This window comes from Triturus cristatus, chromosome 4_2 (assembly GCF_964204655.1).
Source record: "Triturus cristatus chromosome 4_2, aTriCri1.1, whole genome shotgun sequence".
NCBI lineage: Eukaryota > Metazoa > Chordata > Amphibia > Caudata > Salamandridae > Triturus > Triturus cristatus.
The window spans coordinates 362,142,733-362,164,650 of NC_140586.1; the positions used below are offsets into that span (position 1 = coordinate 362,142,733).

The window sequence follows — 21,918 nt, forward strand, 5'->3', positions numbered from 1 at the left end:
TGGACACATTTCTGATGGCCACCACAAATCTGGAGCTGGCACTGGGCCTTTTCCGAAAAACAAAACTGTCTTCCCCACATTAGGTTTCAATTTTTTTGTATTCATCCAAAGTGCTATGTCTCGCAGACACCCATTAAAGTTCTTGAAGGCAGCTACCGTCTGCTCTTGAAAAGGGAAAAGCTGCTCGGTGTCGTCAGCGTAAGAAATCGCTTGCACTCCCCAGTTGGCAATCAAAGAAAAAAGTGGAGCTAGGTAGAGATTAAAGAGTAAAGGGCTCAATGCTGAACCTTGAGGGACACCACACCAAAGATGTTTGGGTTTTGATACAAATGGTTGTAGGGCGACTCTCTGGGTGCGAGCGCTGAGATATGAGGTCAGCCAGGTCAGCACCTTCCCCCCAAAGCCCGCCTCTTGTAGTCTCTGGACCAATATGGTGTGATCGACAGTGTCGAATACAGCAGACAGATCCAGGAGCACCAGCAGCGCTGATGCCCCTGAATCCCGCGACCATCTTACTGACTCTGCCACCTCTAGGAGAGCTGTCTCCGTGCTAAAACCCGCCCAGAATCCAGATTGTGTATCATGCAGAGAGCCATTGCTCTCGATGACGTTAGTCAGTTGGCACTGGACCAGCTTCTCTAATATTTTACCGGGTGCGGGGAGCAGTGAGATTGGCCTGAGATTGTTGAGATTACCTGGGTCACCATTTGGTTTTTTTCTCAGAGGGAGAAGCGTCGCATGTTTCCATTTGTCTGGAAAGACGCCCGTGTCAAGGGAGGAGTTCCATATATGAAGTAGTCCACCCGTCAGGGAAAGTGATAGCGTTTTCCAGAGTTTAGGAGGGCATGGATCATCTGGGGCGCCTGATCGACATTTTTGAATTTCTGCTAAAGCATCTTGAGGCGAGATAGGTGTGAAATTAGTAAACGGATGCACCTCCACCACTCCCAAAGGTGTATCTAATTTCTCTGTTGCCTTTGATGTCGAGAAGGAGTCATAGACCTTTGACATTTTATTAGCAGAGTGACTAGCAATATTTTCGCACAAAGCTGGAGACGGTATCACTTCAGTCTCTAGTGCTTTGGGCTTAAAAAAGGTTTGGACCACCTTAAAGACCTCTCTAGTGGAGTGATCAGCGTTGTGGATGCTCGAGACAATATAATCCCTCCTGGCTACTTTTAGTGACTTATGAAAATATTTCAGTGCTTTTTTATAGATTCCCTTTGCTAAGTCACAGTAGCTCACTCTCCACTGGCGTTCTAGTCGTTTGCACCTGCTTTTTTCTTCTTTGAGGGTGTTTGTGAACCAAGGTGCGGAGGGGGACAATCTAATGGACTTCACCACTCTGGCCGGAGCGACGGACTCCACAGCAGTGGCGATCCATTGATTTATAGCAACAGCATCTGCATTGGGATCAGAGGATAGGAGAGGGTAGTTGTCCTGAAGAATAGGGCCTAGAGATGCTGCGGTCAAATTTTTCCAGTTTCTTTTTAAAATGGAGCGTTTGCCCTTAACTTGACCAGGTTTAAACAGAGTAACCGAGAAAGGAATCAGGTAATGGTCTGACCACACCAAAGGGCAGGGAATCTCCATACCTATAGCAGTTATGTTAGAGAAAACTAGATCCAGGGTGTGGCCTGCTTTGTGCGTCGGGGAGGACACCAATTGTATGAGATTGCCCCCGCCAAGGACGAGACCAGCTGCGCTGCTTGTGCACAATTAGGGTCATTCACATGCAGATTAAAATCATCAAGGGCCATAAAGTTGGTAAAAACTAGAGATTTTTGAGCAATAAAATTGCAAAGATCCTGACACACTGTCGCTGCACAATCAGGCGGTCTGTAGATGAGTATGCCTGAGAGGGAGGAAGAGGGGTTGATTTGTAGGCAAAAGGTAAGTCCTTCAATGCCCTGCAAGTGGAGTGGGGCAGAGGACACTAGCTCCCATGAGTCTTTAAAAATAATGGCCACCCCACCCCCTTTTGTTGCCCTCTCGATTGGCTAACACATTTTGAAACCTGGCAGGATGGCCAGGGCAATTGTTGCCACCGAGTCCGTATTGAGCCAGGTGTCAGTTAAAAACATAACATCCCAAGTAGCCTCTGCTAACACTAGCCACACATCCTCAGCATGCTTGGGCAGTGATCTGCAATTGACGAGGCACGCCCTAATTTTATCAGTGAGCTTGATCGCCATGTCCTGGGGAGTCACCCTCCCAGTGCTGATGTCATCGACATATTTCAACATCTGACCACATGTACAGCAGCTATGAGGCAGTGAGGTATTTGCTAAATCTATCTGGTGTGTCTCGGGGCAGGCAGAGCCTTTGAATAGCATCAGCTCGTCTCGAGACCAGCCTATAACCGTTTCACTCCCACAACCAGCAGCATGGCCAGCGCTGGCCGAGTTCCGGTTGCCGACGGGTACAGACGGGCCGGTGGCGCGCCCGGACAGCCATCTGCTTTTTGTACCTGGGGCAAAAAGTGGGGAATAAAGTGAGAGGAGTCGCATCCCTCCGTTCAATGGGCACTACTCGCCGTGACGGACCGGGGACAGCGTGACAGAACACAGATCAAGGCACACAAGTCAGCACAACGTTAAAAACAATTTAACATTTTAGATATGTGCAAAATACGTTTTTTTAAAAAGCCGGTAACAAGCCTCGCGGAGCGCGTTTACCCAGTACTGCGCACCCGGACAGCCATCTGCTTTTTGTACCCGGGGAAGGAAGTGAGGAACAATGTGGGAGGAGTCGCGTCCCTCCGTTCAATCGGCACTACTCGCTGTGACGGACCGGGGACAGCGTGACAGAACACAGATCAAGGCACACAAGTCAGCACAACGTTAAAAACAATTTAACATTTTAGATATGTGCAAAATAAGTTTTTTAAAATATGGTGGTAACAAGCCTCGTGGAGCGCGTTTACCCAGTGCTGCGCGGCCGGACAGCCATCTGCATTTTGTACCCCGGGAACGAAGTGAGGAACAATGTGGGAGGAGTAGTGTTCCTCCGTTTAAGCGGCACTACTCGCCGTGACAGACCAGGGACAGCATGATCACCGACAGTGCTGACAGAGTCGCCCCCACTGAAACGTACACAATCCACCAAGAGCTCCAAACTAGCCAGCTTGTACACCCCAGAACTCAGGACCACAAAGCGCAACTGCCACCAACTGGAGAAACGATGGCACACCACCAAAAACCCTGTCAGGAGAGCAGCTCACAAAACAGCCCTTAGAAACCATCACCGGCGCATCAAAGAAGACAAGAAAGTAGCCATCATCACCCGCATCGGCTCCGCAGCCAACCACACAAAGGAACTCTTCAAAATAGTCAACAAATTCTCTAACCTGATAGCCAAAGAGAACACCATCCACTGGGCGACACCCGCACAGACTACTTTCACAACACTAACATCTACAGCAATTTTGACATCCAACCTGCCACCCTCTACCCTGATGACCTGAACCAACGAATGAACACAAGCCAAACCATCACCACCTGGTCACCGCCCGGACCACCTCAGACATCATGTCATCCACTCCAGGGCACACACTGACCCCTGCCCCTACCACCTCTACAACCTTGCAACGAACCCAATCAGCATGCACCTCACCAGCATCCTCAACACCTACCTCTCCACAGCAACCATCACAAACTGATGGACCCACCTAAAGAAAGCCGCAGCTGACCCCCAACGATCTAAAACACTATTGTTCGATCTCCCAGCTCCCCTATCCAGCCAAAGTTCTCGAGAAAGACATCAGCCAGCATGTCACCAAATGCCTGGAACAAAACCAACTACTGGATGCCTCTCCATCAGGATTCAGTGCCAACCACAGCACTGACACCGTGCTGATTGCTGGCACATACGATGTCAGAACACTTCTCGACTGTGGAGAAACCGTGGCCCTAATCCTCTTCGACCTCTTCCCTCTCCGCTGCATTCGACACAGTCTCCCACAACACCCTCATCAACAGACTCTACAACACAGGCATACAGCAAGACGCCCTCAAGTGTATCGCCTCGTTCCTTACAGGACGCACACAGAGCTTCCGACTGCCTCCCTTCACCTCCGCACGTTAACACATCATGTGCGGCGTGCCACAAGGTTCACCCCTCAGCCCCGCCCTGTTCAACATCTACATGACTCCCCTCGCAGACGTCGTCAGATCCCACAGACTCAAAATTATCTTCTACGCAGACAATCAACTGATCCTCTCGCTCACCAAGGGCCCTCCAACGCCAAAACCAACTTCTGACATGCCATGACCAAAGTAGCCAAATGGCTGAAAGACAACTGCCTCCAACTCAACTCTGACAAAACTGAAGTACTGATCTTCGGGAAGAACACCTCTGCATGGGACCATAGCTGGTGGCCTGCAGAACTCTGACCCACACCCACATTGACCATGCACGCAACCTTGGCATCATCCTCGATAGCCAACTGACCATGAAATGACAAGTTCCGCAGAATCTTCAGATGGATCCCAACCAACACCAGAAAGACCGTTATTCAGGCACTCGTCACGAGCCGCCTCGACTACAACAACGCCCTCAATGCTGGCATCTCCACCCAGCTCCTCACAAGACTCAGTTCATAGAGAACGCTGCAACCAGACTCATTCTGGACCTCCCCAAACAAACTAACATCTCCCCCCACTTGACAGCCCTTCACTGGCTCACCATCCAGAAAAGATGCCAGTCCAAGATCCTCATGCCCTACAAAGCACTGCATAACCTAGGACCTCCCTACCTCAACCATTGGCTGAACTTACACCAACCCGCTAAACAACTGGGCTCCTCTTCCCTCGCCCTGGCATCCCCCCACCGCATCTGTCGCAGCAGCAGCGGTGGCTGCTCCTTCTCCTACATCGCTGCCAAGACCTGGAACGACCTTCCCCCCCACCTTCGTACAGCCCCCTCGCTGGCAGACTTCAGAAAGAGACTCAAGATTTGGCTCTTCGACTGAGACGCAGCACCCAAATACCCCTAAGGGTGACAGTGTTGCGCTTTAAAAATACTGTTTGATTGATTGATTGAATGCGTAGCAGATTTTAATGCAGAGCATAATCCATCGAGAGATAATCCCCTTCTGTGTAGCCTTGTTCTTTTTCGCTCCAGTGAAGACAATGAAGAGCTCATCGTCCACCTGAGGGTCTTTGGTGCGATCAATGTAGAACGAGAGAGCTCTTTTTGGGTTCAGGTGATGGAGTCTCTCCTCCTCCTTGGAAGGATAAGGAGAAGCTAAAAAAGTAGGCAGAGTGATACTCTGACCGACTTGAAATGGGGTGACAACAAAGGCAGCAAAGACCAGTTTGTCATGGAAAAGGCTGGTTTACTGGTGAACAGACAGAGCTTGTAGCTTGCGGACCACCGTGGCCGATGTAATGGCCACTAGAAAGGCTGTTTTGAGACTCAAAAGTGGCAGAGGACAGCTGTGCAGTGGCTCTAAGGGAGAACACTAAGAGAATTGAGGACCAGATTAAGGTCCCAATGGGGCATCATGAAAGGGGTAGGAGGAAACCAACGTAGCAAACCTTTCAAAGAAGCGAGTCACAACTGGTGACTTTAACTAGGAAGGTTGGTCTGCCAGCCACAGAAGCTCAAATAGCCGCCAGGTAACTAAGGAACGGGCGTAATGTATGTAAGGGACATACACGGAGAGGCACGGAGATGGAACCAATCTCTGCACTCTCCGCATAATTCCGTTACGCACCTCCCGCCCGCAGTATTAAATACATTAAAAAAGCAATTTTCAAATAACCTTACCTTATCGACGGCGTCCCTGTTGTTCATGGAAATAAACAAACCCTTTTTAGCATCCCTGCTCCAATATGAGCTGTGACCTACAACAATAGACCACAATTGATAAGAACAAAAAACCCCATGAGTGGGAGAATTTAATATCGGGATCGTCTTTTGGCATGATGGATATACTTATCCGACATGCTGAACGGAAGAGAGCTACATTGCTTACTAAAATTGAACTATTGGAGGAGGAAATAAAACAGCTAAATATGACAGATAAGAACTTTAAGATACTCAGGGAGGTATTGAGCTCACACCAGAATTATATCAGGGACAAGAAGATAAGAAAACTAAAAAGGGACGAAAAGGACTACAATAATGGCAGAGTATACACCTTTTGCCAAAAGATTTGATGAGATCAAACCCAGAATGGGGATAGCTGCTCTCAAAGATAAAAGAACTGACACTGGCATATCAGCTAGTGAATCCTGACTTGTCCAGTGGAATGAGTGAACTAAGCGATATAAGAAGTGAGTCTTCTTCCATCAGGGAAGCAACTGCAAGCAATGCCACTGGTTTGTCTTCTTACAAGAACTAGAAGGGTATCGCAAGGGAACAAAGCCAGGATTCAACAGGAAAAACATAGGAGGAAAAGAACAATGGGGAGGGGGGCAGAAAAAACAGATGTAGAGCAGAACAAAAGAGTCACCAGATCGATATCACGCGTGCAGAAAAAGTGAATGAGGTAATAAGAACTACTCCTGAGACCACTAATGATGCACCAGTCTTTAATATTGTCAATGTACATGAAGATGTTTCTATTGTTAATTTATCACATGTAGTGTTAACAGATACTGAAAAAAGTGTGTAAAAGAAAGGTTTAAGTTTCTGTCCTCTGTCTAAACCAGATTTCACATTAATACATATTGATTTATACAAGTTTGTTCAGAGATTGAAATTAAAAAGTTTTTTGATGCTAACAAAAGAATGTGTCCTATACCTATATATACTGTGGAAAGTAGGAGACAGACTATTAAAGACATACAGGATGTACAAATGTTGCTTGAACTTGATGATAGCTTGGAACGGGTGCCCAGTATTGGCGAGATAATGCAGGAGTTGCAGGTTGAAAGTAATTTACAAACTGATAGTGGGTTGAGAATGAAATCCACTTTTTCACCACCCCTACCACCAGACAATCTTATTGACTGTTTTTTCAGAGCAGTCACTAATGATTTATACAAGCTTGAGGATAGGTTACATGGTACATCTTTGGGGTATACTGTCAATCTCAAAAAAGAGGAGAGGACAGCCCTTAAACAGCTTTCCAACTACAAAAATATGGTGGTGAAAGTGGCAGATAAGGGGGGGCAACATTATCCTAATGGACAATGAAGATTATACTGCAGAAATTGATCACCAATTGGCGGATAAGAACTCGTATACCCTTATTCTACACAATCCAACACAGGATGTAAATCAACGTTTGGATAGGATGTTAAGATATTGGCACAGTACAGGTCTCTCTGACTTAGAATTGAAATATATGTTTAATCTGAATCCCATGGCAGCCTATATTTATACGCTGCCTAAAATACATACGAGCACAACAGCCCCCCCGGGTAGACCAATAATATCTGGGATAGAGGGGCCAATAGAACGCATCTCCGAGTATATAGATATATCACTGCAACCCATTGTACGCAATCTTCCATCCTTTATAGAGGACACCAAGGACCTGGTATGGATGGAAGAATTTACTTTGGTAACCTTGGATGTATGCGCTCTTTATACGAGCATTCCCATTGACAAAGGAATGGAGGCTCTGACCCATTTTATATCAAAACGAGATGCTACCATGTATGATCATACAGAAATGGTGCTGGAGCTTACACGCTTTGCATTGGATAATAATTTTTTCAGGCATGATGATACTTGGTATCAGCAACACTCAGGAGTGGCCATGGGTGCCAAATTCTCACCTTCGTTCGCAAATATTTATATGTTTTTTTTTAAGAATACCATATATGAAGACAATGTTCACCAGAGTTGACGAATCACATCATATATTGGTGTTTGAAAGCGTTCATAGAACACATCAATCATAATTAATATAATTTAAGTTTTACATCCATAAACAGTAATAAAAGTGTTGATTTTCTTGATATTACCCTGTTCATCTATAAAGGGAAATTGGAGTGTAAGCTATACAGAAAAGATACCTCGTGTAATTCTGTATTACACGCTAGCAGTGCTCATCCAGCATCACAGATACGTGCCATTCCATTTGGAGAGATGACTAGGTTAAGATGCAATTGTAGTATGGAAAGCGATTTTCAACAAGAAATGGTCACTCTTAAAGAGCGTTTCTTGATTAGGGGTTATGATCAGTCCCTTTTAGAGAAATCTCACACTAGAATTGACAATACTACGAGATCGGGACTATTGAAACGCAAATATGGAAAGAGAAGAAGAACTAATGGTGACAGAATTGCGTTTAATACCCAATACAACTCGCATAGTAAACAGGTGTTTAGAACCTTGAATAAGCACTGGCAACTCCTCAAACTGGACCATGAGTTGGATTCATATGTGTCCAAGAATCCACAGATTGTGTATAAAAGAGGTAGAACTTTGAGAAACATGCTTAGTCCGTGGAATATTAAATGCCCTTCTAATATTAACACAAACATGTGGTTGCCAGAAAAACCAAAAGGTTTCTACAAATGTATTATGTGTAGTGTATGTCAATTTGCAGAAAACAAAAAGAAGGCATTTTGTTATAATACCAAACAGACTCACTACATACAGCAGTTTATGAACTGTAATACTAAATATTCAGTTTACTGCATAGTCTGCCAATGTGATTTGATCTACATTGGCAGCACAATAAGACCGCTCAAGGAGAGAATACAAGAACATGTTAGAGCCATCCGTAACCATAATGATAACTATCCCCTAGCAGTTCATTACAACAATGTGCATACTAATTCTGAAGATTTGTCACTAAGATTTAATGGAATCGCTGTGGCAGAGACAAATCCACAAGGTGGTGACAAGATAGCAGCTCTCAGGAAACTTGAGTCAAAATGGCTGATTAAACTGCGAGCGGTAGACAGGGGGCTCAATGTTGACCGTGAGCTCCATGTGTTTTTGCGGGATTGAAATGAATAACAATAATGAGATTTCTGATATGTTACACTCTAATCATTAAGTTCTTGATTCTATATGGGGATGTTGATACTCAGAATATTGGTGGGGATGGTTACTATATGTATAATTTCATGCTATGATGTGATCATCTAGGATGTTTTTGCAACAATGCTGTTGGATGGCGTGATATGGAAAGGGGATGTTTTTAATACTGTGAAGAAAGCGTCTAATTAGGGCCATTTGAAGTTAATCGATTCTAGACATCTTTTAGGGCATGATATATCTATACACCTGTTACGGTGGATGTATTTCATCACCTTTTCGCAAGTTAAATTTGTCTCGTGTTTTTTCTTCTCTCTTTTGCCTTGAGCTGCTTCACTTTTAAGATCTCTTCACTGGGTGTGTCCGTGTATGAAAGTTGCACCACTATTTCGCCAAACATTTTCTATTAATAACTTAGGAGATTCATGGATAGTTAACTGGAGTTTTTATAATTTTCTTCATCGCTGCCAGTTACTTACTTAGGTCAGATAAACACCGCTGCCGTCAGTTTGAGAATTTGGGAGCTATACAATAACATTACGAGTTAATATATTTAATGTGGCTTATATAATATTTGGGTCATTTTGAGATTTCTTGTATCAGATAATCTAGTTGCACTCACTTTGTCTATAACAATGCTCAATAACAATCGAGGAAGGCTAAAATGGCCGCTATTGGAACATACTTTGGGAAACATCTAGTATGTCCTTTTTCCATGTTGTTGGATCAGCTTGAGGACATATCATGTGACTTGTCAGGTGGGTGATCATTCCACACGCTAAATAGCCGCTGAGACGCCGTTCTTATTTCCGTAGGATTGTAGGGACGAGCTGATCGGCTGGTAATTACGCTATTGCAAGGTGAGTCAAGCGATAGTTCCAATGAGGGAACAGAGTGTATCTATAGTTATGATAAAGTAATTTGAGTGCTATTGGGGTGTATATTAATAATTGCTGTTTGCTTTAGGTCTCAACGTATTATGGTTGGACCGTACTAGGTGGAAACGGGAAATGTATTTTTAGGGACTCTTAATAGAGTATCCCTTCAAGCGGTGGATAGTGATGACATTATAATCTCCACATAACAATATAGAAGAACAGTCTGGCTAATTGCAAGGTGAGTGTAAGGCACGGAGCGATACTTGGCTATAAACATGATGAGATTATGGGGTTTTTTGTTCTTATCCATTGTGGTCTATTGTTGTAGGTCACAGCTCATATTGGAGCAGGGATGCTAAAAAGGGTTCGTTTATTTCCATGAACCAACAATGCTTGGTATATGACCAAACCATATTTATATTATCCAACAGAGGAGATTAATGAGTCAAGTGGTGAGTGCATGAGGGTTATTTATTACCATCTAACTGGGATTTGGGCAGGATATGGAATTCAGACATACAGGATATATACATTTTTATTTTTTAGGATTATTTATTGCCCGTAGTGATTTTTTTCACATATAATATCTATTAAATAAATTGGTTTAAGGGACGCACATTGAGACTATGCCCGAAGTCCCACTAGTATTATTTGGGTGAATGGACCAAATGTTTGTAAATATCGGGCATCTTTTCAGGCATAACCCATAATAAATGGGGGAATTAAATGGTGGGTTTTGGTCCATGAATGTGTATATCAATATTGGCACCTGTGGGGCCTATGCAAATGTGTGTGTAGTACCAGCGGTTGTATTAATCCCTGTGGGGTAGTTTCATACTATAGGCCGTCATTTGTTGCCTCTCTGTGGAAAGAGGAAAGAAAAGGACAGGGTTGTGATGAGACTGTCGTGTCTGTTTTATATACATCTTAGCGTTGTTTGGCATAGTATTTCTTGGGACAATGCTTTATCATATATTTTTCTGTTTTTCCAGAATTGATTTGTGAGTGTGTTTATAGACAGACTGTTGATTCCAACATTTAAACTATGTCGCAGAACCTATTGTGGGCCGTTTATAATCCTGCGTTCATTTCAATATTCATGGTGGGTTTCCATCTTTTTGTCGAGTATCTGATCCGTGCATAGATTCTCAGCATGCTCACCATTATTTAACTTGGCATTGGCTTATGACATCTCTAATTTTTATCACTTTTTCATTGGCAAGCACAAACTTTAAGTATATTTGTTTTATCATTCACTCTTGGTTTGCTTATCCTATTCTGGTGTTTCTTTATTCTGGTGATTTGGGTCTGTTGTTTATCCTTATTTGTGATGTATGTTTCATACATACATTTTATGAACATAAGTTATTTATATCACTATGTCATAGGAATACATGTATCACACATGTGCTATGTGGTTTATCTTTGTGGTTGTGCAATATTAGCACTTGTACACAATATTAGTTGTTAATACAGTGTTTTGAAATTGTGATCTGCTTAAAATATATATGTTATTTTATGGTAATATATGTAGTGTATATAGTGTATTTATTGCATCATGTTTGATATTCCAGCCTTGAAAAAGTCTTAGGAAAAGACGAAACACGTGTCGGCAGGCAAATTGTGTGCTGGGAGTTTTTACACTTTTGTAATATGAATAAAGACTGCTGAAGAGCAAGAAGATTAATCTTTCTGGATTTCTGTTTTGAATAATATTGTTGAATTGTCTCCGTCTATGGTAGAGGGTTATATATACACCCAGAGATGTGGTAAACTAGAACAGGACTAAAATAATGATAAGTGGTGTGCTGTATATGCCTTAGTTTTTTGTATTCATTATTTTAGACAATATAGGTTTTCTGGACATTCTGGGTAAGAATATGCAGTGGGCTCCACGCAAGGCACACCAACATGGACTACTCTGGGTGTTTAAGTTTTCAGAAATGTCTGGTTCTGGTAGGTTTCCTTGAGTGGCAGACGAAACCAGGCCCAAATACAGTAGCTACCCACATCATCAGAATAGGCCAATTTGCAAGAATAACTCATGGTCTCACAATGTTGCGTTCTGGGGCCTTTCTTGGTGCAGGTGGTAGGCCCAGCCTCACAAGCCAGGTACAGTTTTTATAGGGAGTAATGTGGGATAACACAGAACAGTAGAACAAATACTATTAGCAACTGAATTTCTTTACATTGTTGGATTGCAAAATGTCCTCTAAATCACTTGAAAGCATAGATAACTCCAGATTCAGAGTGGTACAAATAACCATTACTCCAAAATTCAACTCCATGGCCACATTTAAAAAATGCAGCGCTTTCCTTCAAACCCATTTTTCATTCACTAGATGTTGCCATAATAATTTAGGAATTGATGCCGTTGGTACACAATGAAAAATCATTATAAGCTGCAGCTCAGTTGTCGCTCTGGGTAGCGTATTTTTTTGGAGAACCAACAAACACTACACATCATTGCGAACAGAAGGTTCAGTCAGACGTAACAGTATATCAGTTTCGTAAATCTGATATCAGAGAAATAATTACCGATAAAAAGATTGTCACCTATTTCTATTTTTTTCATTATTTTTGATTTCATTGCTTAGTGTTTTTGGGAAAACCATAAGCCATAAACACAAATGACCTCATGTTGAATTCAGAATTTTGTCTACTTTTAAGAAACCTTTGTATTTTTTTCAGTGAATTTCTGCTCCCTCAGGCAATTAAAATGGCCGATTTGTATTATTTTTCTGTATTGTAGGAGAATCGCAGTACCAACTGTGCAGATATACCTAACTTTTTCTCAGCGTTAACCCCTTCATGCCCAATCTGAGCCCTACCTAAATATTAAATTCTTGAAAACGGCAGAACCGATTTACATCAAATCACAAAAAGAATGCTTTTCGAATAAAGTTCTAGCTTTTTGTCAAATCTGGTGTGATTCCATTCAGTCGCTTTTTAGGTATCGGAGAGCAAAGTTTCCAATGAGAATTCACATGGGAAATCGTTTTGGGACGCCCTCCTTTTTCCTGAGCCATGCCCCTCTTGACAGATCAGCTGGAAACTTTCCATAAAGGAGCCGAGCTGAATGAACGTTCTTTTGGAAAGTTTAGTACAGATTTATCAAACAGCCCTTAAATTATTAGCGAAACCAAAAAACGCTTTTCCTATGGGAGCTCTGAGATATATAATATATATATATATATATATATATATATATATATATATATATATATATATATATATATATATATAATATATATAAAGCATCTTGACATGACTGGGGAACGGACGTGACAGAAAAAAACTGCGTATCCAGTAACAAGGGGAGGGCAAATAAGAGCTGGAATAAAGGGAGTGGATCTACGTTGTAAAGTGAAAATAGAAGCCCCAGACTAAGGTAAATACAAGGGAATCTGTAGATACATTTTTTGTGAATATAAAGTCAACCAGATGGGAGGAGTAGAGTAGATTTACAAAAAGTAAAATTGGAGAAGTGCTAAATAACCACCATCTAGGAAAAAAAGTGTTATCAGAATTGGAAGATTTAATAAACACAAAGTTTAATAACTTGAAATACGAAATGAACAGAAGCATTAAGCCCTGAAGAAGCTCGATTTTGCGTGAAACACGTGTTGGCTGTAGGCAGTATTGCTGTAAAATCATGATACATCGAGAGAACAAGAATAAAGAATAACAAAAGAAATTACTACGAGAATGTGGATTGTCTTATGTTGGTGGGGACCAGTAACAGAATGTTAAGCGCCAGGCAGTATTCCTGCTACCCAGAAGTTGTTGATTGCCCCACTTATGTGTCTGAGAGCCTGAACGGGTTTGGACTTCGGCTTGCGGTGCCCCTTCGGACAGGGATGTTAGCAGGTTTGTGCCGTCCTGAGACCACGATCGTCCGTTGATGCTCCGATTCGTGACTGCAAAGAAGCTCAGGCTCAGCCCTGCTCTGCAGCTGCACTTGTTAGTCCACCACTGGTACCCACAAACACTTTCCCCTGTTCAGCTCAATCCTGTCCAGCAACACTATTTGCTGTTACTGTATGTGCCATGAACGCTGCTCATTCTGCACGTGCACCTCAAATATGACTTCCTGCCAGTATCCTCCTGTTCTATACTGCCTAGGCACACGGAAAGCTCTGCCAATGCACCTCTTCTATCCCGACGGCTAGAGAATCTGCTATTCCAGTGCTTAGACCTACACACGCATATTATGTTGCATGTTTCAAGAGTGGGACTGTTCAACCATTAGTTTTCCCCCTTGCAGCACCTCGCTCAGTATATAATTAGTCACTGAAGAACCACAGAGCTCTTGGATGGAAGTGTTATGACAAGGAACAGCCGCAACCACTGCAGGCCCCTGGGATTGTTTCGTTATTTTAAAGTGTTTAAATATTGACGGGGGACAGTAACGAAACACCTCAGTTACTGCTCTTATAACCCAAACCTAACACTGACAGGCACCAGAAGTGTTATGGGAACCACATGTCCAAAACAACTTTCATGCAAAGAAAATTATAGGAGAGACAAACAGACTTAAAGAACAGGAGCCTAACCAAAGATGGTCTCGAAGGAGACAGGGGGAGGCAGAGAAGAGAACAGAAGCCCGCAGACACACATTAATTTACTTCCACTTTTTTTTTTTTTAGATGGTCCAGCTTTAAAACTGTTCCAGGCATTGTAGGACTGACAGGACAGAGTTATTAATGGCCGGTTTGAGATGTGTTAGAAAAAAGAGAAAAACAGTATAGCTTGTATAAGGGAACGTGTAATCATGTGGCAACAGAACAGCGTGGTAGGATAAGGAGAAAATTGAGGCAGGAGTAGGAGAAAAGAACTAAGGTACATAAAAATGGAGACTTGTGTGGAATGTTGGGTCTGCTTTAAAAGGCTCCATGCATTCCAGGATTTAACAGGATAGTGAGATTTTACAGGCAACATTTGAAGAGTATGAAAAAAGAAAACCATGGACCAGGGTTTTCATACAACAAGGGAGTTTAACATGCAAGAACATAATAATTGGGCGAAATGAGCAGGAGAAAAAAAGATGAGAAAGTGGAGGTACGTCAAATAAAGGGAGACCTATATAAAACAATTTTAATGTTACAGGGTTTAATTAGATGGGGAGATTTCAGAGGGCTGAGATCAAAAGGACAAAAACACCAAAATTAGAGCATGATAATCAGAGCACTGGTAAAAAAGAATAAGCAGTGGAGATGAACCTTCATCTAAGAGCCCCAACTATCACTGGGCCCAGTGCTTCCTTCACTTATCTGTGTGAACAATCTTGCCTTGCAGGAGGATTTGGAGTTGTAGCTTTGGGTAGAGGCAACACTGTCCGTGCACGGTTGCCTTGTCCAATCACCCTTCGTTACATGTCCGGGGCATTCTTCTTCTCATTTTGCAGCTCTTCCACCCTTGCCGGGGAAAGGAACCTGCCAATAGAACCCAGGGCCTGGCCCGATGCAGCTGCCCTGCTCAGGATAAGGAACAGTGACCGGAAGGCTGTACCTGGAGCCGGTTGATGTAGGACTGAAGGAAGACCTAAAGTTGGTGACGGAAGGTCGGCCCTTGTCCTTCTGAAGAGCAGTGACTCTGCAAAGGCCTGAGGTAGCAACTACACTATGCAGATATTTGCCCGCACTGGGTCTATGTTCTACACTACTGCTTCGATGTCCACACCCAAGGTAGAGAGGACGCTTCTTCTTTACACTCAGTCTGTGGGATTCTAGGGAAACCCAAAGCCGTGAGGTATGAGAATGCCAGGAGAACCACAGCCCAAAACATCAGTATCTCTGTCGAAAGTGCCAAATTATCCTACGTCGAAGTTCCAGATTTATTTAATCGAAAATATATAATTGTCACAGGATAACCCTGAAGTCCGAAGTGCTTTGAGAGCATGAAGATAAATAAACAAACACACACACACACACACCCACACACACACACAACTGAGCTTCCACGGCTAATATTGATTGGAGGGGGCTACCCAAAGTATAAGCACATCTTTAGAGACATAAAGATACATTCTAGAGGCCAACAGCTAAACTGGATGCTAATGATGGCTGGAGGCGGACTGGCTAGACAGGCACTCACACAGCCACTCACAGACCCACAAAGGCACTCATACACCGAAACAGACTCATAGAAACACTCACTCACAAAACCACTCACAGACACACACAGGCACTCACACACACACACACAGGTAGTCACACACCCACTCACAGACCGACAGACACATACACACCCAATCACAGACCCATACAGGCGCTTACACAACCACTTTCAAGGGTTAGAGGTTACAGTTTGGAGACACTATTAAAAAAACCTTAGAAATTCACTGCAAAATCCAAAGGTTACAGGGACGTTATAGTTAGACTCAGATGTGACTCATACAAAATCTTAGAAATTCAGCAGTTATAGTTACCTGTGCCAACTATAACTTACCCCCCTGCAATGCACTGCCTATGACCTCACATATTACATCGCTCAAGACATAGTCAGTGACATCACTGATGACATCACAGATGACATCATCTACTTGCTGTGTCCCACGGAGTCCACCCCTAGGAGACAGCAGATTCCCTGCCTACACCGGTACTTGGCGGGAGCATGTTTACAACTCTCGCCAAACGGAAGCAAATAAAAAGTCTGCCCCCAGCCAGCAGGAGCGTTAAAAATACTCCTGCTGGCTGGGAGCAGAATTTGATCTATTTTCCTGCCCACACTGACGCGGGCAGGGAAACAGATCAGGACATTACTCCTGCCCGGAGGGAGCAGCATAAATAGCTGCTCCCTGCCGGCTGGTGCAATGCCAGCACAGCAAGTGTATGGTTGATGGCCTGGGTGGACACCTACCTTTAATTATTGCGGGTCCTGGGGTATGGGGTCCCCGGGGGGCCGACTATGCCCCCCTCCTTTTAAATATATAGACCCTAGGGGATGGGGTCCTCAGGGCCTAATAAGGCTCGGGGTGGGGGTACATGACCCCCCCCCCCTTTAAAAAATACATGGCCCTGGGGGATGGGGTCCCAAGGGCCATAATTGGCTCAGGGAGGGGGCCATGCGTCCACCCCTCCCTTTAAAAGAGATACTGCCCTATGGGGATGGGGTTCCCAGGGCCCGATGGGGCTTGGGAAGTTGAGTCATGTGGCCAACACCCCACCGTGGACAAGGTGCACAGTGTGGGGTTGGCCGCGTGTGGGGTTTAAAAAAAAAAAAAGGGCCCCGAGGGATGGGATCCTGTGCGCGGCAGGTTGTTGGATTAATGTATGGCTATTAAATATTACTTCATCTTAAAAAACACCCTAGAAATTTAAAGAAAAAAACAAAGGTTAAAGTAACGCTCTAGTTAGGAGAAATGTTCAGTAACAAAGTAACTTTTTCAATTCAAAACCCACTGAAATTCACCAGTTATAGTTATTTTAAGTAACTATAACTCATGCCCTAAGGTAACTATAACTTGCGCCCTCGCCATGTACTGCTAATTACCCCACATATATATCTCAACTACAGTAGTACCGCTAATTCCGTAGGGTGCCACACCACAGCAGGTTCAATTCAATTCAATTCAAATAACTTTATTCGATTGTAAGATTTAACAATCATAAAAGCACAATACATGGATAAACATTTCACAGATAAATTGTTTAAAAAAGCTGTCCAATACTTATATATGATGGGCGGACTATGTAAACAGAATGAGTAAAGGCATCTAGCAGAATAATCAGGTTTAAGAATATAAATAATTTGTTCAGAGTTTAAAAATCATTAGGGAATAGGACAATAAAAACAGCATAATTATCCCTCCATACTTTTCCTGAAAGTAATAGCTAGTTTTAAAAAACTGCTTACATATAAAGTACAATCACAGTTCAAAAGTTGAAGGAAATAAAGTGCTGGTTTAATCTGTGTAAAATTTAGTTTCTTTAAACAAGGCTTTAGATATAGCCTTCGAGGTACTGAATAATAAGGACAAAAAAATAAAAAGTGCTCCAGATCTTGCGGAGACTTTCCGTCGCAGCCGCAAGCAGGTAGCACTTGTCCGCGATGGGACCCTCTTGGTACAGCCAGTAGGAGGTGGAACAGGTCAAATCGGAACCTGGTCAACAGAAATCGTTCGTAGCCAGATATAGGCCACGAGAGATATGGTTCCAAATGTAAGCATGTTTTAAGTAGAGCGTGTTTCCTGACACTACATTTCATAAACTCGGCCTCCTCCCGGGCAAGGTACCTGGTTGTAAGAAATGCTTTTTTTTTACAAATGTGACATCAGCTTTTGTTATAGTGGATGGGGTTAAAAACAGGGCTGGCCGTCCAAGTTCGGTAAGACAATCTTTTATATATTTCAGCCATGGGACCTTGAATCTACCATCCCAGGTTAAGGCTTCTCTTAATATATCGTTGGTAAGGGGTATATCATTATTCAACCAAGAATTCATCCAACAAAGTATGGGATTTGCGGCTAGTCTATCGCTTAGAAAGGGCAAACCTAACTCCTTGTGAACCGAGAAAGTACCAGTGCCCCTAGGCAGCCTTAGGATCTTCTTTAAGAAATTATTTTCTGTGACCTCTAGGTCTCGCGTCTGGCTATAGCCCCAGAGTTCACTACCATAACAGGCAACTGCAATGCTCTTTGCTTGGTATAATTTAAGCAAGGCCGCCACCGGGCTGTTGCCCATTTTTCTCGCAAATCCTAATATGGCTGTGTTGGCCCGAGTCATTTCGCCCTTTTTTTTATGGACTGCTGGGCCCCAGGATAATTGGTCATCGAGAAGAATTCCAAGATATGAGAAAGTTTTAGATGTTGGAATTTTTTCCCCATTTATAGTAAAGGAATTTGGTTTTCGCGAACCATGGCCAATTTTCATGACAAACGACTTGGAGTTATTGATACTGAGGCCTCGAGACTCCATAAAAAGATAGAATGAATTTAAAAGTGTCTGGAGACCGTTCGCTGTCCTTGAAATCAGGACGGCGTCATCTGCATAAAGCAGGACCGGAACTCCTCTTGAACCTACATGAGGATAATCCGTACCTGATCTCAGCAAATAGTCCTCTAACTCGTTAATGTACAGGTTAAAGAGGAATGGGGCCAAGATACACCCTTGTCTAACACCCCGATTAATTCTTATGTCCCCGGTCACTTTCAAATCTTGGGTGTAGCGAACGTTTGCTCTTGTGTCAGAATGCAAATCAGCCAATAGATGGATTAGGTTTTGCTCGACACCCATCTTTAACATGATATCCCATGATATCCCATAGTTTACCCCTATCCACGCAATCAAAAGCGGACGATAGGTCCATAAAAGCCAGATGAATAGTTCCCTTCCGGGCCAAAGTATATTTACCTGTAATCAAGTATAGATTCAGGCATTGGGTCACAGTTGAGTGACCAGGTCTGAATCCATATTGTATTGGAGACAGAATTTTATTCTCTTGGGCCCATGTTGTTAATCTGGTCAGGATTACACCCCCCACTACCTTTGCTACTGAGTTTATCAATGAGATTGGTCTGTAACATGATGGGTTGCTGCGATCACCCTTTTTAAACACGGGGACAATTGTCGAGTGCCCCCATGACTTCGGGCAACCCGAAACCGTTGCAGCATTTATTACTTTAGTTAGTACGGGGGCCCAAAGTGATGTACAAGATTTAAAAAGATCCGGAGGTAAGCCATCCGGTCCAGGTGCCTTATTTCCAGTTAGCCCTTGAATGGCCTTTTCTACCTCACAGCAGGTACCCAGTAATCCTGAAAGCAACAAACCGCGATCATGGATCAGCAAACAACGCGTTTCGTCCGAACCCCTGGCCTTATTCACACAATTTCACTTGTTGAGTGCCATGTCTGTGGCTATCCTTGGTATGGATGGTGGTTATATCTCTACATCAAGATGAAAGGTAAGACCTACAGGGACCAATTAAGAACACACAGCTCTCATACTAAATGTCAGACCTGAAGAGTCCATTCTCTCTCTACACAAAGTCTATGTTTCAATTTAGTAGAACAATAATTCATACCTCTTGAGCCAATGCCTTGTCCTGTTCATGCTTTGCTGCAGCATAAGTAGTAGACAAGTGCCCAGGCTTTTCGGTGTTGGAGAATTTGTTATCCGACTTAGAAATCTTAGTATCCATAGAAAGAGGCCAATTCTCATCCCAAATGTCAATGCTTGCTGGTGCTGGCTCAAGGTAAGGTAGCTCCAATTCATGGTCTTCTACAGCCTGCTTCAAAAAACATGATCATGCTTTTTTTAATTAACAACGTTCAACAGAGCAGTGTCTCTCATGTAAATTGCTGAATCTTTAGTGATCTCAAATGCACAGTCCATGTTTCAGCAAGTAAAAATGGAAGATCGTTTTGAACGGAACAAAAGACCCCTTATAGTAGACACGCAAATTACAAACATGGCTCTGGCACAAAGTTAAAATGTGAATAAGGGATCTTATTTTCCCTGTGTAGTATATTAAACATTTCTAAACCATCTGCTTTATTAATTCAGATTGTTTCACTTGTGGACATGCTGCCCCTCCTTTGAAAGTGTTAGTAGATTTCTTCACAATTGATTCTATCCTAGCTAGGTGCTTATCCATATTACTTAGGACACACTGTCACTCATCACAAAAATCTTTAATGCAATCAACTACCTGTTCTATTTTAAGGGGACCAAGGACAGTTTCTATAAAAAAAAAAAGCAAACTCTGCCTAGCTGGAGGCCAACCTTTAAAATTCCAACAACTATCATACAGGAAAAAACGGTATGTCTCAAACTAAAAGCACATCTTGGGCTGTACAGACACTGGCCACATTAAAACCCGGGAAAACAGTTACTACCAGCACTGGCCATGCCCACACTGGTAAGAATCCTAACCTTTTTAGCAAAGGTGTGGGAAAACCACTATGCCACTGTAAGTCTGTTTCAATAATATGCAGCAGGAGGAGGGTGAGGTGTACTGTTTACAGATTTTCCGCTTAGTATATATAAGTATTCTGAACCAGCTGATAAATATATATTTATTTTCTTATTATGCATTCATAAACATTTTATGGATTTCCAAGCATGGCACTTGGCTATAACTCAATACTGCTAATACACAAGCAATCTTTTGGACAGCTGCACAATCTGAATCACAGCCAATGGTATTCTATTTTACCCCAGACTTTAAAAACGTTTACCCATATATTCAAGATGGGTGAGAGACTTAGGATGACTGAAATTTAAGACCTGCCATGAATTTGCAAATAGGGTCAATGATTAAAATGTTTTTCCTTCAAGATACACAAACTAGGGAAATCTTTCCATATATTCCCAAAGACTAGTGATCATTTGCAGTGATGTATCAAAACCTCATTTTTATTGCTGCAAAGCTCTCACTAAGGAAGTCCCAACAAAGCAACGGGCCAAGGAGAAATAAACCCTGCCGGTCAGACTGACTTCACATCTTAGATTATGTTCAAGACAGACCGGTCAAGGGAGCTTGGGGATAAGTGGCAGCTCTATATAGGACTACATCGATCAACATTCTACGCAAGCATACTACAACAAGTGTTAGGACATGGCAGGCACCAAAAATGCTGGGTTGGATCAATACCCTCACAGAGCTAACTCCACACTGGTTAAGTAAGGCACTTTGGGCCCGATGTAGGTAAAACCGCAATACCAAGTCCTTAATAGCGAATTTTACCAATTCGCTATTAAGGACTCGCAAAATTGAATGTAGGTAGGAATCGCTAAAATATTAGCGATTCCTTAACATTCCTTAATAACAAATCCCAAATTGAGATTAGCTAATAAGGAATACCTACCCATTCATTCCTATGGGCTAGGAGGCCCATAGGAATGAATGGGAAGATATTCACTATTAGCGATTCGGTATTAAAGAATGGCAAATAGTGGGCGTTATTTCAAGGGTGCCAGGGTGTCAAAAGGACACCCTGTTGCACCCCTGAAATGTGCATGTGTGCACATGTGGAGCACATACATGCCCTAAGGGCATGAATGTGTGCCACATGGTACTTTAAAAAAAGCAAAAAAAGTGCTTTTTTAAAGGAAATCGCTAATTACCACCAACTTGAAGTTGGTGGTAATT

At 42.9% G+C, this 21,918-nt stretch overlaps 1 protein-coding gene and 1 long non-coding RNA gene across 10 annotated transcripts in view; one reads left to right on the forward strand and one right to left on the reverse strand.

Annotated features, from left to right (window-relative positions):
* The window catches only part of TDRD5 (tudor domain containing 5), a 1,318,580-nt gene that overhangs the window by 160,048 nt on the left and 1,136,614 nt on the right, over positions 1-21,918 (reverse strand). For 5 of the 9 annotated variants that reach the window (XM_085601794.1, XM_085601799.1, XM_085601791.1 and 2 more), the window contains one exon: positions 19,849-20,055. The exons of 2 other annotated variants lie outside the window; for them this stretch is intronic. In XM_085601794.1, the coding sequence (XP_085457920.1) occupies positions 19,849-20,055 (207 nt within the window). The remainder of the gene's footprint in view (positions 1-19,848; positions 20,056-21,918) is intronic. 2 more of the 9 variants (XM_085601796.1, XM_085601793.1) reach the window with 1 other exon arrangement.
* LOC146833889 (uncharacterized) lies at positions 9,735-11,500 on the forward strand. The gene is made up of 3 exons (XR_014960624.1): positions 9,735-9,806; positions 9,913-10,062; positions 11,399-11,500. It is a non-coding gene; the product is annotated as an uncharacterized LOC146833889 (long non-coding RNA).